At 43.2% G+C, this 15,683-nt stretch overlaps 1 protein-coding gene across 2 annotated transcripts in view; it reads right to left on the bottom strand.

Annotated features, from left to right (window-relative positions):
- Positions 1-1,185: 1,185 nt before the first annotated feature.
- The window catches only part of LOC106577165 (leukocyte receptor cluster member 8 homolog), a 34,018-nt gene continuing 19,520 nt past the window's right edge, over positions 1,186-15,683 (bottom strand). For both annotated transcript variants that reach the window (XM_014154980.2, XM_045699709.1), the window contains 8 exons: positions 9,145-9,390; positions 8,726-8,890; positions 8,075-8,366; positions 7,876-7,977; positions 7,695-7,763; positions 7,436-7,565; positions 7,105-7,312; positions 1,186-6,983 (listed from right to left, as the gene is read on the bottom strand). In XM_014154980.2, coding sequence (XP_014010455.1) covers positions 6,821-6,983; positions 7,105-7,312; positions 7,436-7,565; positions 7,695-7,763; positions 7,876-7,977; positions 8,075-8,366; positions 8,726-8,890; positions 9,145-9,390 — 1,375 coding nt within the window. In that variant the 3' untranslated portion in view covers positions 1,186-6,820. The remainder of the gene's footprint in view (positions 6,984-7,104; positions 7,313-7,435; positions 7,566-7,694; positions 7,764-7,875; positions 7,978-8,074; positions 8,367-8,725; positions 8,891-9,144; positions 9,391-15,683) is intronic.

A 15,683-nucleotide genomic window follows, 5' to 3' on the forward strand; every position in this document is an offset into this window, starting at 1 on the left:
GTCCTCCTCTTTCCTTCTTCAGGTCCTCCTCTTTCCCTCTGCTCCTCTCTGTTCCTCTTCTGGTCCTCCTCTTTCCCTCTGCTCCTCTCTGTCCCTCTTCTGGTCCTCCTCTTTCCCTCTGCTCCTCTCTGTCCCTCTTCAGGTCCTCCTCTTTCCCTCTGCTCCTCTCTGTCCCTCTTCAGGTCCTCCTCTTTCCCTCTGCTCCTCTCTGTCCCTCTTCAGGTCCTCCTCTTTCCCTCTGTCCCGCTTTAGGTCCTCCTCTTTCCCTCTGCTCCTCTCTAGGTCCTCCTCTGTTCCTATCTTTCCCTCTGCTCCTCTGACACACTTTAGTTCTTCCTCTTTCCCTCTGCTCCTCTCTGACCCTAATTAGATCTTCCTCTGCTCCACTCTGTCCCTCTTTAGGTCCTCCTCTTTCAGCTGTGTTTAGTTTCTGTTATGTTTTTCTTCTCCATTCACCTGTTCTGAATGCTTTCCTGTCTGAGCTCCTGTGAAAAACTGCTTTCATCTTTCAGTCTAGTCAGAATCTTCCCTCTCCTCTCATGCCCCTTGCTTTAATTTCTCTGAAGTCAGCTCTTTTCTCTTGTACCAGCTTTCACATCTGTCACATTCTATTCATGTGTGCTTTTCTCTTCCTAGAACTTATTTTCCTTCATTATGAATTTACACATCTGAAGAGATGAATCTTGTAGAATTTCCTCTCCACCTATCTGTAGTTCTGTAGAAGACATTCTGAGGATTTCTATTGCTATTCTGTGGCTTGTAGCTTCTTTACCCTATAGCTATCAGCCTACTCAATTTCCTCTTATTTTGCATGCCTTTTCCAACTGCTCTCTGGTCATACTGTGAGCTATTCTTTACTCCGGCCCTTCTTTTGACATTTAATATTGTTCCTTGAATTTAAGTTCAGTGCCAATCCCTAGAAACAGTGCAATCATGTTGATCAGTGACATGAAAGCCAGAATTTCAGGACTTTGATGTCAATCAACTCACTGAACTGTCCCTGTAATATGATTGATTGTCCATTGCTGTCTCTTAGTTCAGATTTTTTTAAAATAAATTAAATGCCTTTAACAATGTTCAGTTTGATATTGTATCAAACCCAGAAGACTACTCAATCTTGAGCAGCAATTTTTACATTAAGTAATAGTGCAACGTGTCATTTCTATAACTCAAGACAAACAATACTTATTTCTAAACTTATTTTATTAGGTTCTTCAAGAACAAAATACATATGTACACAGTATTTACAAAACAGGAGTATTTCATTTCAAATACAATCCAGGGAGGGTTGAGACTGGGGAGGAGGGATATTTTGCAAGTATATCCTTTAGTTTCAGCTAGCTGCAACAGAAACCACCTGAGCAGCGTAGAAGCAATACTTACTACCGAGAATGGATAGTTACTCAGCAACAATGGTCACGAGCAAACAGATACTCAACATGAAGAGGGTGGAGAAAGGAGATATTCTGATAGAAGGGAAGAGGGAGGGGACACATGCAGGTAAGGAGAGTGAGGAGAGAAAAGGAGCAACAGAACAAATCCACTAAAGAATGAAAAATGAACCGATGCATCAGGCTGAAGTAAGAAAAGGAAATTGTTCAAGTGCAGTCTAATAGGACATATGGAGGCAGGAGTTACACATTGATGGGCTTCAAGAAGTTCAAGAGAGGAAAAAACAAACCCACAGGTGTCAGAAGGAACAGTTGAGTAAGAGAAGGAGCAGCACATTTTAAAAAGGAGAAGCATAGTTAGTTAAAAGGAAATGTACAGTTAAACTTATTGAACTAAAGCATTAATGTGAGATATGAGAGGTTCTGTAATGTTAAACACATCAGACCAGGAGACTTCACTGTTGAAGAGGTGTCTGAAATCAACAGAGACAAGACAGAAAAGCATCCTGTTTAGGAAAGGTACAGAGCAAGACAGAGCAACATTCTGATATGGGAGCCAACTACTACCGGACTACTCAAAACTGACAGGAATGTGGCCAAATATAAGGAGATAAGAAAACATTTTTATCTAGAATGGAATAGAGTACTTTCCTTGATATAATGAAAATGGTATGCTGTATGTCCAGATCCATTTCAAATCCCAAAAAGTAGTTTACATGCTAGAGATACTTATGAATGTGTTTCCAAGTTAAAATAACTCCCATTGTATTACGACAAATACCAAATGCGGGCAAATTAATTTACAGGTAGACCACATGAGGCAGCTGACAAAATACATCAAGGTTACAGAGACGCCAAAAATCCACTGACAAACAAAGGTTGCCTTACCAAATATTGATCTGTACTCGAGAAGTTGACATAATGACAAAGCAATTTCTAGGGAACACCCTGGTTATGAAAAACAAGAACGCATGCAAATGTTTCTGGACAAACAGTATACATTAACACATGATGGTTTAAAGGTATACGCCTTCCTAACTATAGACATAGATTTTTTGGCAAACCTCAACTATAGAGTGGAAAAAAATCTGACATTGAATGTTTTCTTGATTCAAGTTAAGAATAGTCAAATAAAATACATTCAAAAGGCCTTGATTAAAACAATTGAAGTCAGCCTCCCATGTATAAGACAACGCAACATTTCAGGTCATATTGACAAAATGGCTTGAACTTGAGTTGGCAGTATCAAGTCTTGCATTTCTCACACTTTTCCCTCTCTCCAGCTTGCTTCTGGAGGCTGGGAGGAGGTGCTCTCTTTTCACATTCCTTTTGCTCCTGTAATGCAGTACTGCAAGAAGAAAAATAAGAGAAAAGGACTGATGAAGGGAGTGGGGAAAAGCAAAGAGGGACAGAGGATAGGAAGATGAGGAGAGAAGGGACAAGTTGAGTCATGAGTACAACTTCTGAAATTAATGACCGAAGTGACCGAAACAAGAGCACATAGACAAAATAGTGCCAGTCAAATGAAACAAAGGGATCTATAAATGGGTAGACAAGTTGCTGAGAAGACTGATCACTCATCCAGACATTCATATTGAAACTGATCCTGCAGTCATAGGACTATATATATATATATTACACACACACACACCTCACACGCTCTCTCAATCCAATCATTAAGAATATTAATAACATAATGACAGTACCATATTGATATGTTACCATATCAAAACACTGACTCACACCAGCCAAACAGCCAAGTCACTGTTAATCTGAAACAGGTCTGGGTTTACTCTGACAAACTACTTCCAAAGAAATTGACAAACGGGAGCCTTGAGCAACACAAACACACACAGTAACAGTTTGTTTCTTGGCTGATGGGAGTGCAGTGCCTTCAACCCAACCTTTCTCTTGCCATTAGGATGTTGTGTGGTGGTTTTAGTACATTACTTATCTCTAAGGCAGTGATATGCAAACTTTTTCAGCGGGGACACAATCTTTCCACCAGAATTTCTGGGGACAAATTTTTTTGGCCGGTAGAATTTCCAAACCTACTGACACCCTTATTCATTACGTGTTCATCTCATCGAAATGAAAATATACCAATAAATACATTTACTCAATAAAAATTAATTTTTCAAATGACCTTTCTCAAAAACGTTTCTATATAGTGTCCCATACAATATGACCTATGAATGTTCTCGCATTTTGGCGACCCCACTGCAGTTCCCTCATGGGTTGCGATGCTGACTTTGAATACCACTGCTCTAAGGAGTTCATGAGTACAGATAGCCAGAAAGTTTGAGAAGACACAGAAATGCATTAAATAAAATCTAAAGAAAAATGGGTTTACAGAAGATGAGCATGTTAAAAAATGAGTCAGAAATGAGTGGTCAACCAAGTGCGCATATCTAAGGGAAATGTGGCAAGAAAAATTTGGTTTATACAGCAAATATCCCATTTTCAATCCCTGTAAAAGCCCAAAATATAAACCTTCTGTCCTGCACACTTATTGAATAAGCGGCCAAAAATAGGGTAGAAATCACGCAAGTGTTTGCACTACAAAAAGCAGTTACTATCAATTCCCCATTTAAATCCACGGCAATATCAAAAACAGGCAATGTATTCCAAATCATCCAACTTTTTAGATTTGTAATTATAATTTACATATTCACATCAATTGAATTAAAGAATTAATTGTTTATTACCCATATCTAAAACGCTTCAGCTTCTCATTCACCATATACGTTTCTGTCAAAATTACACTTGCCCTGGTAAACATAAAACATATCAAAATGACCAGTTACTGAGAAGAAAAAAGGTCAACTGAATCCACAACAATGTACATTAGATACTGACAGATCTACTCTATAGATGAGCACACAGGACATTTGTTACAGACTTCTGTTCATCCTGAAAGTAGAGTCCCATCTTGTATATAGCCTCGTTAGTTATTTTATTGTGTTACCAAATCCCTTTTTATTTATATCATTTTTCTTACTTTTTAACTCTGCATTGTTGGGAAAGGGCTCGCAGGTAAGCATTTCAGTCTGAACCTGTTGTATTCAGTGCATGTGACAAATAAATTTGGTATCTCCGCAATGGCACTGAACTCACTAAAATACCTCAAGCTTTGATGTGAATCAACTTAATACTCTTCAAGGTCATGCCTGAAAACAAGGGGTATATACGCTGATATTAGATCAACTGATATCACCAACTCATGTTCTATTTATGTATTGCCAATTATGTTGATTTACAATTAACTCTCCACACTAATCTCCTCGCATCAGATCTTATCAAGAGTATACGCAGGGATGTAGCTTAATGTATAACTGCTGATAGGACCCCAAAATAACTACTCTACAATCCTTCTCTCACCTGCATTTACTGAAAACCAAAATGTCTGCAATGGGGTTTTAAAAATATCACATGGTGATTTCTTAGCTTTAAATATATAAGCAGATTATTTGATTACAGACAAACATTTGATAAGCAGAGTCCTGTATGCTTTAGCCGTCAACATTAATGTCCTAAATTAATGTTTTGTGGCAGAATGTCAATTTTCAATTGAGACAGTTACACAAATTCAGGTTTAAAAGGTATCTGCACCTGCACAATTTGACTTCATCATTGTCTTGCAAATGAGGGGTGTTCCCCAAGGGTTAATACTGTCACCCTTCATTTTATATCACAATTTCAGACACACTATCATCATGTGGATGGAATTTAAGCAATTATCATACACCTTAACCCAAACCAATGGTTAGTGTTTGTGAATGAGCCAATAGTGAATACCAGGTGATCTTTGCCGTGCTGTCATCCACCTCCTTCCAGCACACCAAGAGTCCTTTTTCTTACCAGCCGTACATACATACTCAGCCTTATTGAACGGAGTGTGGAGCATACAAACCCAGACGTTGCCGCCATCTGCACAGACAGCGATCTCATCTCCATCTGTTGTATGTCGGAACTGATCCAGCCACCATATTTGAAGGTGGAGACTTTGCCACCATCTTGATAGAGCTGACTTCTTCCTGTGTGGTGGGAGTACTTGACGACTGCTATTCCATGCTGCTGAGGGTGTTGTTGATCGGGTAACTCAGGAAACACCACAGGCTCGCCCAGAGCCTCAACTTGGTTATTTGGTATTCTTAAGGGGTGGGAGACTGCCTCCTTGTCTGCTCTCAGGGGATAGATGGACTATAGGTGGATATCCTGCCTCCTGGACACATACCGAGGGATTGCAGAGGCCATTCTTGGTAAAGATTAGGGGACTGTATCCACCATCACACTTTATAAGTCAATGCCTACCAGAAGGGACTAGACGCCAGGCTTGGAGATCTACTATATTAGAGAGCAGATATAACTGGGATGTAAACTTTGTGGTTAAACTTTGGTGAACTCTGGGTGACAGACTGTTGAAGGGTGAAGCAGGGGACTGTGGGTAGCGGACAACTGTGGGGTAAGGATGGATGTGGCCAACCTGGGCAAGGAGCCAATCATAACCTTCAGATTTCTCAGTCAATACCTTTCAGGGGTGCCAAGTGTGCAGGGCTAGGCAGGAACAGGAAGTGGGGGTAACTTTCCCCACCTGATCGCCAATCGTAGACAGCTTGGGGGAGGGGGGGGCAGGACATACAAACCACCATCTCCTCTTCTCCCGGATTGGACGCTGGATCACAAAGGCTTCCTGAAAGCAGCAAAGGGCTAGCACAGTCTCTAGAGCTGAACACCTGAACAGACAAACCTCTTCTCTGATTGATGGTTTGGTTTTGGAGTGGATGAGCAGCCTGTTGGATGAGGGCTTGAGGGATGACTCTAGCTCATTTATTTTTCATCTCTCTCTTGGGTTCTCAAGGCTCGTCTTCGCATGAGTTTGAGGCTGTTGACTTGAGGGAAGGAAAAACATAACAGAACACTGTTAGCTTAACACTTCTGAGAGCGATAGTGGATGGGAGACCTTGAGGCTACGCTCTTCCCTGATCTGTGTGAGTTGGCGCTTGATCTTCGGGTCTTAAACTGAACTAATGCCTAACATCATCTGTTCGTCATTAAAATGTTCTAAGTCGAAGGTATAATTAATATCTTGAGCTGATCAGAGATGTGTGGGGCTAAGCTATTCTAAATGTATTTGATGTGCAGCATGTATGCAGATAATCTCGCCCACTCTTGTTATACAGTCCATATCTGTGAGTACAGTGCATCTGTGGGTGGGATCCTCACTGAATTTCAGCCTTAAGTGATTTAGTGCATCCTAGTGCATATCTCCCTCTTTCTACAGGACTAAATTGTAGTTTCAGTCTAACTACTAGTCTCCCTCCTGAAGTGTAGTGCAGAAGAACTGTAGGGTACATTCCTGACCCGGTCTATCTCTCAGTATCTCCCTTTAGTGTGCTTTCCCCCTCCCCGGTAAACCCCCCAACCCCTCAGGAGGCTGCCAGACAGGCTGAGCTGGTTTTGCAGTCTATCTTGCTGGGGTCAGAGGGGAAGAAGGTGACCCCCAGGCCTGTGAGGAAGGCCATGCAAGAGTCTAAACAAAGGAAGCCCAGACTGGACTGCACATACTCCACCGGCAAGTCTGGTCTGAATCTGGGAAAACACAGAGGGGGAGAGGCAATTTAAAGTTGGAGCATTTCTATCCTACATACAACTACGTAAAATGATGAATTGTTCGGAACCATGGAGTTTGGATGAAAGGCCTCTGACATACGTTTTGAATAAGGCCCTGAGAGCGATCATCCTCTCCCTCTCTACAAACTTGTCTATGAGGTAGGATGCCATGCGTGGGGCTCTCCGGTAGAGTTGGAAAAACCGGTGGAAGTTTCCCAGAGCCCAGGCGGCGCGGAGGGAGAGAGCGTGGGACACACACTCATCCGCCCGCAGCGCCGCAGTCAGGTACACCAGCTCAGTCGTGATGTCTGTGTGTGGGGGACAAACACGCAACCAAGAAAATCAGGACATTAAGCTCAATTCTATGCGAGCCAAAATGCAATGCAGAAATATAATGATTGATGAGGAATATCAGGCAGGTGGTAAGTTACCTCCAGAGTTTTTAGTGAAGATATAGTAGAGTAGTCTGTAAGCAGTGAACTCCCCTATGTTCTCTGACGGGTTGTCCTTATACAGGGCCTTCAGCTGCATCTGGCACTGGTTGAACTCTGCGTGGTCACCCTGGTAACAACGCAAACATTTAGAGAAGAATACACATTAGTACGACACAGCAACTTTAAACTCAAATACGACGCCTGACGTCAAATACGAGGTAGCGAAGGGGGACAATGTATGGAAAGGACCCCTCACCTTTTCCAGAGCGATGCGTGCATGGCACTCGTATACTTCCACTGTGAACTCCGTACGAACTCCTTGGACCTGAAATGAGAAGAGACGCCTCCTGTTTTCATATCCTCATACAATAGGACTCAAATACCGAGATAAGACAAAGTGCCTGTTCGACAAAACTAAAAAGGATATGTAAACTGACCGTGAGGTCCTGTCGTATGGATTTCATCTGTTCACAGGCGTAGGGGTAGTCCTGACGGGTCTTCCAGTGGGCTTTCACGGCCAACAGAGACTTCCTCAGCACCTGGCCAGAGACAGGGGATTAGGAGACGAGATTCACTACATCTGAAGGGAGGCCTCAAATAAGGATCCTCTCATTCCACGTGACAGGCGATACTCACAGATACGGGACGCACGGTGGCAGGGTCGGGGGCACAGGTGAGTCTCAGGTAGATCTTGGTGATCTCTTGGCAGGTGCCCACGATGGGGCAGTCGTCCCAGCTCAGGTCCTCCTTGGGCAGCTCCAGGTTGTTGATGGACAGCACCAGGGGCTCTGAGCGCATCTTGGTGTTGTGGAAGCGTGCCGCTCGGCTTTGTTTCTTGGCCTCCCGGTGGGGGTCGTGGAAGTCCAGGCCGGCGTTCCCACCTTTCCTCTTCTTGCCCAGGACGGTGGAGTTAGCGTCATCCATGTTTCTGAGAAGAGAAGCCGAAATGTGATCAGCACAATGAGAATCAGGGAAAGGTGAATATTAGTTTGTGGGTGGGTCAAGGCCAATGACTAGCTTTTGGTATTTGTTTCATTAGTCCATTGTTGATATAGTCCCAGAATGTTTTGCATGTCAGCAATCAAGTTTTCAAGATGTACCACTTTCAAAATACTGCCGGTATGGCGCATTTTGTCCGCATTTTGCAGTTTGGCATAATATGATGCAGAATGAATAATTCCGGCTATATTTCTGTATTTTGAAAGTTGTATATCTTGAAAACTTGATTGTTGACATGCAAAACATTTCGGCTGGAATTTCTCTTTTGGCCAAAATATGCTTGTTTACCTCCGTCCTCTGTTGCCTCTTCCGCCCCTTCCTCGTCCCCTCTCTCCACCCCCTCTGCCTCGGTCCCTGTCGCCCCCACGGCCACGCCCTCCTTTCTGGTTGCGCCGGGGAAGCTGGGTTCGGAGGTCACTGGACATGCTGCTGTCCGACTGGGACTCAGAGTCACTGGAAGAGGAGAACGAACAGGACATTACAACAAAACTACACAGCGTACTTTCTCTTTTTAGAGTGGCTATCATTATACTATATTAAGGGGAATATTTGACCTATAACAAAGCAGGTTGGGACAAATAATACACCTAGCCAATTATGACATGGGGAAAAAAAAGAAAAAAATATATATAATTCTAAAAAAATATATATATATATATATTTAAAAAAAAATAACAAATCGCTGGACTAACCCAAAACACACTCACCTGCGCCTGTGTCTCTGGCCATTGCGGTCCCTGTGTCGGCTGTGGGAGGGAGAGGGGGAGCGAGAGGAGGAGCCTGAGGAGCTGGATGAGGGGCTTCTCTGGGAGAAGACGTTCCTGTAGTGCCCCAGCCTGGCCCCACCACCCCTGCCACGCATAGCCCCACCTGTACCCCCACCACGACCCACAGAACTCTCCAGAGTCCTCCGGGTGGGTACAGCCTCCCAGCGAGACTGCTTGGCCTTCAGTCTGGACGGAGAGACAGGAGAGAAGGGATTAGAATGACTAGCACCTCTTGATAGGGCTTAGACAGAAATTAGGCATTTGGTCTCCAAAAGGGGATTCAGGCTTTCTAAGTTCGGCGGGCGGCGAAGCATCGGGCTAAGTTCGGCGGGCGATAACGCTACATCTAGCAAGTTTAGCATTAGCCCTCATAACTCAGACGACAGTTCCAGACTGTTGCGAGCCTGCCGACATGCTAGCTACTCTCCTCTGGGAAATTCAGGATGGTAACAAAGGTCTTTTTATGAAAATTGGACAAGAAATCAGCTGAACTCCATTCTTCCATTGACGACCTGAAATCCTCCATGAATTATCTCCTTTTGAGAATGACCGAGGCTGAGTTGCGCATTAGCACAGTTCAAGATACCGTCGCTCGACATGACCAGGTTCTGATACAACTGCAGAAGGACAATGCCTACCTCAAAAACAAGGTAGACCAGATGGCGAACCAGAGCAGACGTAGTAATATCCGTGTGGTGGGATTGAAAGAGGACAGCGAGGGCCGTGACTTGGTCCGTTTCTTCACTCAATGGATCCCGGATGTCCTAGGCATAATCAACTTCACCAAGCTGCTGGAAATCGAACGCGCCCACAGAACATCAGCGCCCTAACCCGGGCCAGATGAGCCCCCACGGGCCGTCCTGGTCAGGTTCCTCCGTTTCCAAGACAGAGAGAAGATACTGCAACTCACAAGAGCCAAAGGGGACATCACCATCGATGACAAGAGGGTCAGCCTTTTCCCGAATATGAGCGCGGATCTCGCCAGACGTCGCAAGCAGTTCAGACCTACCACCAAAGCACTGAAGGAGAAGAACATCACCGGCTACCTCATCCACCCTGGGCGGATGAAAGTTCAGTACAAAGGCTGAAGCCATCTCTTCAACACACCGGGAGAAGTGTTCACTTTTCTCAAAGAACTGAACCGCGTCTGAACCAGGACGGTCTCTCTGGGGGATAAGATGCAGTTTGTTTTCTCTTATCCGGACTGAACTGCTGATATCTTCTTGGAATTTGGATCCGTTTACCCCGCTATCCGGTCGCTATAATTGATTTGTACATTTTCAACTAACCGTATTTTCCCCGGGGTGAGTCCTATTACATTTACAGGAGAGTATATTTTGGTTTAGTCAATATCCACTGAGCGAAGCAAAGAAGTGGGCATAGGCCCACTGCTTTACCTCCCATTTATGTTTCTCCTCTCCCGAAAAGACACTCAAGCAGCCCTTACCGTGGGCAGTAAATATTCAGCCATAAATGTCTCTTCACAACGTTTGTTTTCAACTTAGAGAGCTCGCAGGTTTTAGTTTACGCCAAGGTTTAACTAGTAAGAGCAAGATGGAAAGCGAGCAGCAACATATCTCTACAAGTGTATTCATGTTTGATTGTTGGGATTGTGGTGTTAGTCTGACAATCGGGGTGGGTGGGATTTTTTCCCCTGTGTTTATTGTTGTTTCCTTCCTAAAGAGACACATAGGTCACTTCTGTGTTCAAACCAAAGTTGAAACATTTCCTGACTATTTCCATATGAGAGATTTCCAATCGGTTACATATTTGAAACCCAACCTATGCTTAATCCATTAAAATGTGTCACATTCAACGTAAAAGGTCTTAACAGCCCGATTAAAAGGAAAATAGTCTATACATACCTTAAGAAATTAAAGGCTGACATTGTGTTTTTACAAAAAACACATCTTACAGCCAGTGAACACAAGAAACTGAAGAGGGAATGGGTAGGACAAGTTTTTGCGTCCTCTATTAACTCCAAAGCAAGAGGAACTGCAATTTTGATAAGTAGACATCCCCTTCTGCTTCAACAACACCATCTCTGATCCCTCGGGCAGGTTTGTTTTGGTGCAGGGGCATATGTTTTCAGAGTCTTGGACCCTATTGAATATTTATGCTCCTAACTTGGATGACCATATGTTTATACAGAATGTCTTCCTTCAGGTCGCACAAGCACCACCAGGATGGCTACTGGTTGGAGGAGATTTAAATTTTTGTTTAGATACAATTCTTTATAGGTCCTCTGATAAACCCTCACTATTTACCAAAGCCGGCAAGCTCACCATGTCATTCATGAAAGATCTTAATTTGCTAGACATCTGAAGACAGTCGCACCCACAGGATAGGGACTACTCTTTTTATTCACACCCACAAGACACACGCATAGATAACCTTTTACTATCGATCCAACTGTTTCATAGAGTGTTAGATATTGAGTATCTCCCCAGATTGCTTAGTGACCATTCTCCTCTGGTATTATCAATCTCCATTCCTACCAAGGTAAATGGAGCATATAGATGGAGACTAAATTCTACACTCCTAAAGCAACCTGAATTTGGTGCATTCAAAGAGCAGATCAATATTTTTACTTTGACAAACAAACCCTCCGCCCCTGACAGTTTCATTCTTTGGGACACATTGAAAGCCTATCTGAGGGGACAGATCATTTCCTATACTAAAGGGCTGAAGAGAAAACACGGTGCGGAACTGAGTGCCCTTGAATCTGAAATCGCCGAGTTAGAGAAAACCTACCAAAGAGGCCCGACTAAAGATCTATACAGGCTTTTGGTAAATAAAAAACTGAAATAAAATATTCTGAACACATATCAAGCTGAGAAGGCCATCACTAAATCAAAACAGCGTTATTACGAGCTTGGAGAGAAAGCTCAAAGTATTGGCATGGCAACTGAAAGCAGAGGAAAGTAAGAGGACAATTAATGCTCTTACTAATGAGATATCTTTCGACCCTACTGAAATTAATAATACTTTTAAGAAATACTATGAAGACCTCTACACTTCCCAATCAAGCGATCTATCAGAGATCGACTCCTTTCTCTCCTCTCTCAACCTCCCATGCCTGTCAGGGGAAGACAGACAGCGCCTGAGTGAACACTTCTCAGAACACGTCTCAATTGTTGGAGGCCATTAAATCCTTACCTTCTAATAAATCTCCTGGGGAGGATTGGCTTCCCTCCAGAGTTCTATAAAGAATTTAGGGAGCTTTTGGTACCCTACCTTATGGAGATACTTAAAAAGCCGGGGAAGACAACTGCTTTCAAGAGTCTTTCTCTCAAGCAGTGATTACTGTAATCCACAAAAAAGGGAAAAACCCGCTAAAGTGCGCCTCCTATAGACCAACCTCTCTCCTTAACACAGATTTTAAACTGGTCACCAAGATGCTATCTAAGAGACTGGAGTCATGTCTTCCCCTGTTGGTCAACCCAGATCAGACTGGCTTCATAATTAATAGATTGTCTTCCAATAATGTCAGAAGGTTCTTTGATATAATTCACCTTGCTAACAAAAACAAAATACCTAGTGTCGCAGTCTCCCTCGACGCTGAAAAGGCCGTTGATAGGGTTGAATGGCCATACCTCTTTCGCGTCTTGGAAAAGTTTGGTTTAGGTACCGTGTCTGTAAATTTGATAAAATCACTCTACAAATCTCCTAAAGCTAGGATTGCTACCAATGGGATTATTTCCTCCTCTTTCCCTCTCTATAGGGGGAACAGACAAGGTTGCCCAATTAGCCCCCACCTCTTTGCCCTCACCATCGAACCGTTGGCTGAGGCTATTAGAACAGGCCCTGACATACATGGCTTTGAGGTGGGCCCCCAGACCCATAAGTTATCACTCTTTGCGGACGACCTTATCTTATTTCTAGCGAACTCAGAACACTCCCTCTCTCACTTGCAGGTCCTACTACAGTGTTATAGTTCTTTCTCTGGATATAAGGTCAATTTCGATGAAAGAGAAATCTTACCGTTGTCTGTCTTTGACCATCATACTATCAAGCACAAGTTTCCTCTTAGATGGTCGCCTATGGGCTTCATATATTTGGGCATAATGGTGGATGGTAATCTGAACAACCTCTATAAACTCAATCTGGCCAGTTTGTTGCAAAAGGTGGAGGGTGACCTTTGTAATTGGATGGACTTGCCTCTCACTCTACTGGGTAGAATCAATAATTAAAATGAATGTCCTGCCCAGATTTCTATATTTGTTTCAATCTCTCCCTATCCCTGTTCCCGCAGCATTCTTTTCCTCTCTCGACAAGCTGACCAGATGGTTTATCTGGCACGGCAAAACTCCTAGGGTTGGCCTGGATAAACTGACCCTTGATTACGGTCAAGGGGGCTTAAAACTCCAATTTTAGAATGTACTACTGGGCTGCACAGTCTAGGTTTCTGGCTCAGAGGTTTGACAATGGTCCCTCTCCCTCATGGTTGAACATTGAAAAGCTTGAGGTAAATGATGACACTGGGGCAGAATTGTTTTACAAATGGGACAGAAAATCTATAAAAACCATCAGACAACCCTTTAATCATACATTCTGTCCTGGCATGGTGCAAACTGCATGAGCTGTTCAGACGAGGGGGGATTCCTTTCCCCTAAAACCACTTTATGGAACAATAGATTGATCCCCATGTTTTTCCAGAATAGTAACTTTAGACCATGGTATCACTCTTCTGGAACATTTATGAGGGAGTTATGTCTTTTGATCTATTGTAACAGAAATACCACTTGCCTAACAGGGACTTCTTTAGCTACCTACAACTACGAGACTTTATTAGGGTGACTCTCAAGGGACAATGGAACCTACCTAAGATGTCACCTATTGAACAACTCTGCCACGTAGACCAACCACTGTTCAAGACCATTTCCTGTGTTTACGATGCTCTTATGTCAGGACTAACACTGCCTGAGCTAGATAAACCCCAACTTAGATGCGAAAAAGATCTGGGTATTGATCTTGATGAGGGTCTATGGAGTGACCTATGCAGGGATGGTGTTACATCCACATTGAACTCCAGATACAGACGGATCCAGTTTAATTTCCTCCATCAGCTCTATATCACCCCATCTAGACTGCACAAGTTCAACCCTGATATTTCCTCCCCATGTTTTAGATGTGGCTCAGATGAAGGAACATTCCTCCATTCTACTTGGCAGTGTTCAAAACGACACGGTTTCTGGCAGGGGGTATGCGATACATATCCTCAATTCACGGGGTTGCATTCCCTTTAAACCCGGAGGTCTGTCTCCTGGGTAACTTTACTAACACCAATCTTAGGCAAAGCCATACTATAAAGCTAGCAGAAATATTGCTAGTGATTGCCAAGAAATGTATTGCCTTGAAATGGAAATCGGATTCCTCCCTGCCAGTTGCAATGTGGCTATCATAAGTTAATAGTTGTATCCCACTGGAGAAAATCACTTACTGCTTGAGGAATAAGTTAGACATTTTACAGAATTTGGCAACCTTTTGACTATATGGTGAATCTCCCCCACATCACATTGAATCTCTATATAATGTTTCACACATAATGTATAATATGTAGCTTACCATATGATCCAATATCTCATTATTATTATTTATTTTACTCGTTATTATGACTTATTTATAGTATGTTTGTATATATAATTATTTAACATTTTTTGTTACGCTCGTCTGTTACTGTCACTTTGTCCTATCTTTGTCCTATTGTTGTCTAATATCTTTTCACTTTTGTTTAGAATGTTCTTAATTGGAAAATGCTAAAATAAAATACATAAAAAATAGAACATCAGGCTAAGTTCGGCGGACGGTGAAACATCAGGCTAAGTTCGGCGGACGGTGAAACATCAAGCTAAATTCGGCGGACGGTGAAACATCAGGCTAAGTTCGGCGGACGGTGAAACATCAGGCTAAGTTCGGCGGACGGTGAAACATCAGGCTAAGTTCCAAGACGGTGAAACATCAGGCTAAGTTCCAAGACGGTGAAACATCAGGCTAAGTTCCAAGACGGTGAAACATCAGGCTAAGTTCCAAGACGGTGAAACATCAGGCTAAGTTCCAAGACGGTGAAACATCAGGCTAAGTTCCAAGACGGTGAAACATCAGGCTAACTTCCAAGACGGAGAAACATCAGGCTAACTTCCAAGACGGAGAAACATCAGGCTAAGTTCCAAGACGGAGAAACATCAGGCTAAGTTCCAAGACGGTGAAACATCAGGCTAAGTTCCAAGACGGTGAAACATCAGGCTAAGTTCCAAGACGGTGAAACATCAGGCTAAGTTCCAAGACGGTGAAACATCAGGCTAAGTTCCAAGACGGTGAAACATCAGGCTAAGTTCCAAGACGGTGAAACATCAGGCTAAGTTCCAAGACGGTGAAACATCAGGCTAAGTTCCAAGTCGGTGAAACATCAGGCTAAGTTCCAAGACGGTGAAACATCAGGCTAAGTTCCAAGACGGTGAAACATCAGGCTAGGTTCC

Source organism: Salmo salar, chromosome ssa02 (genome assembly GCF_905237065.1).
Source record: "Salmo salar chromosome ssa02, Ssal_v3.1, whole genome shotgun sequence".
Taxonomy (NCBI): domain Eukaryota; kingdom Metazoa; phylum Chordata; class Actinopteri; order Salmoniformes; family Salmonidae; genus Salmo; species Salmo salar.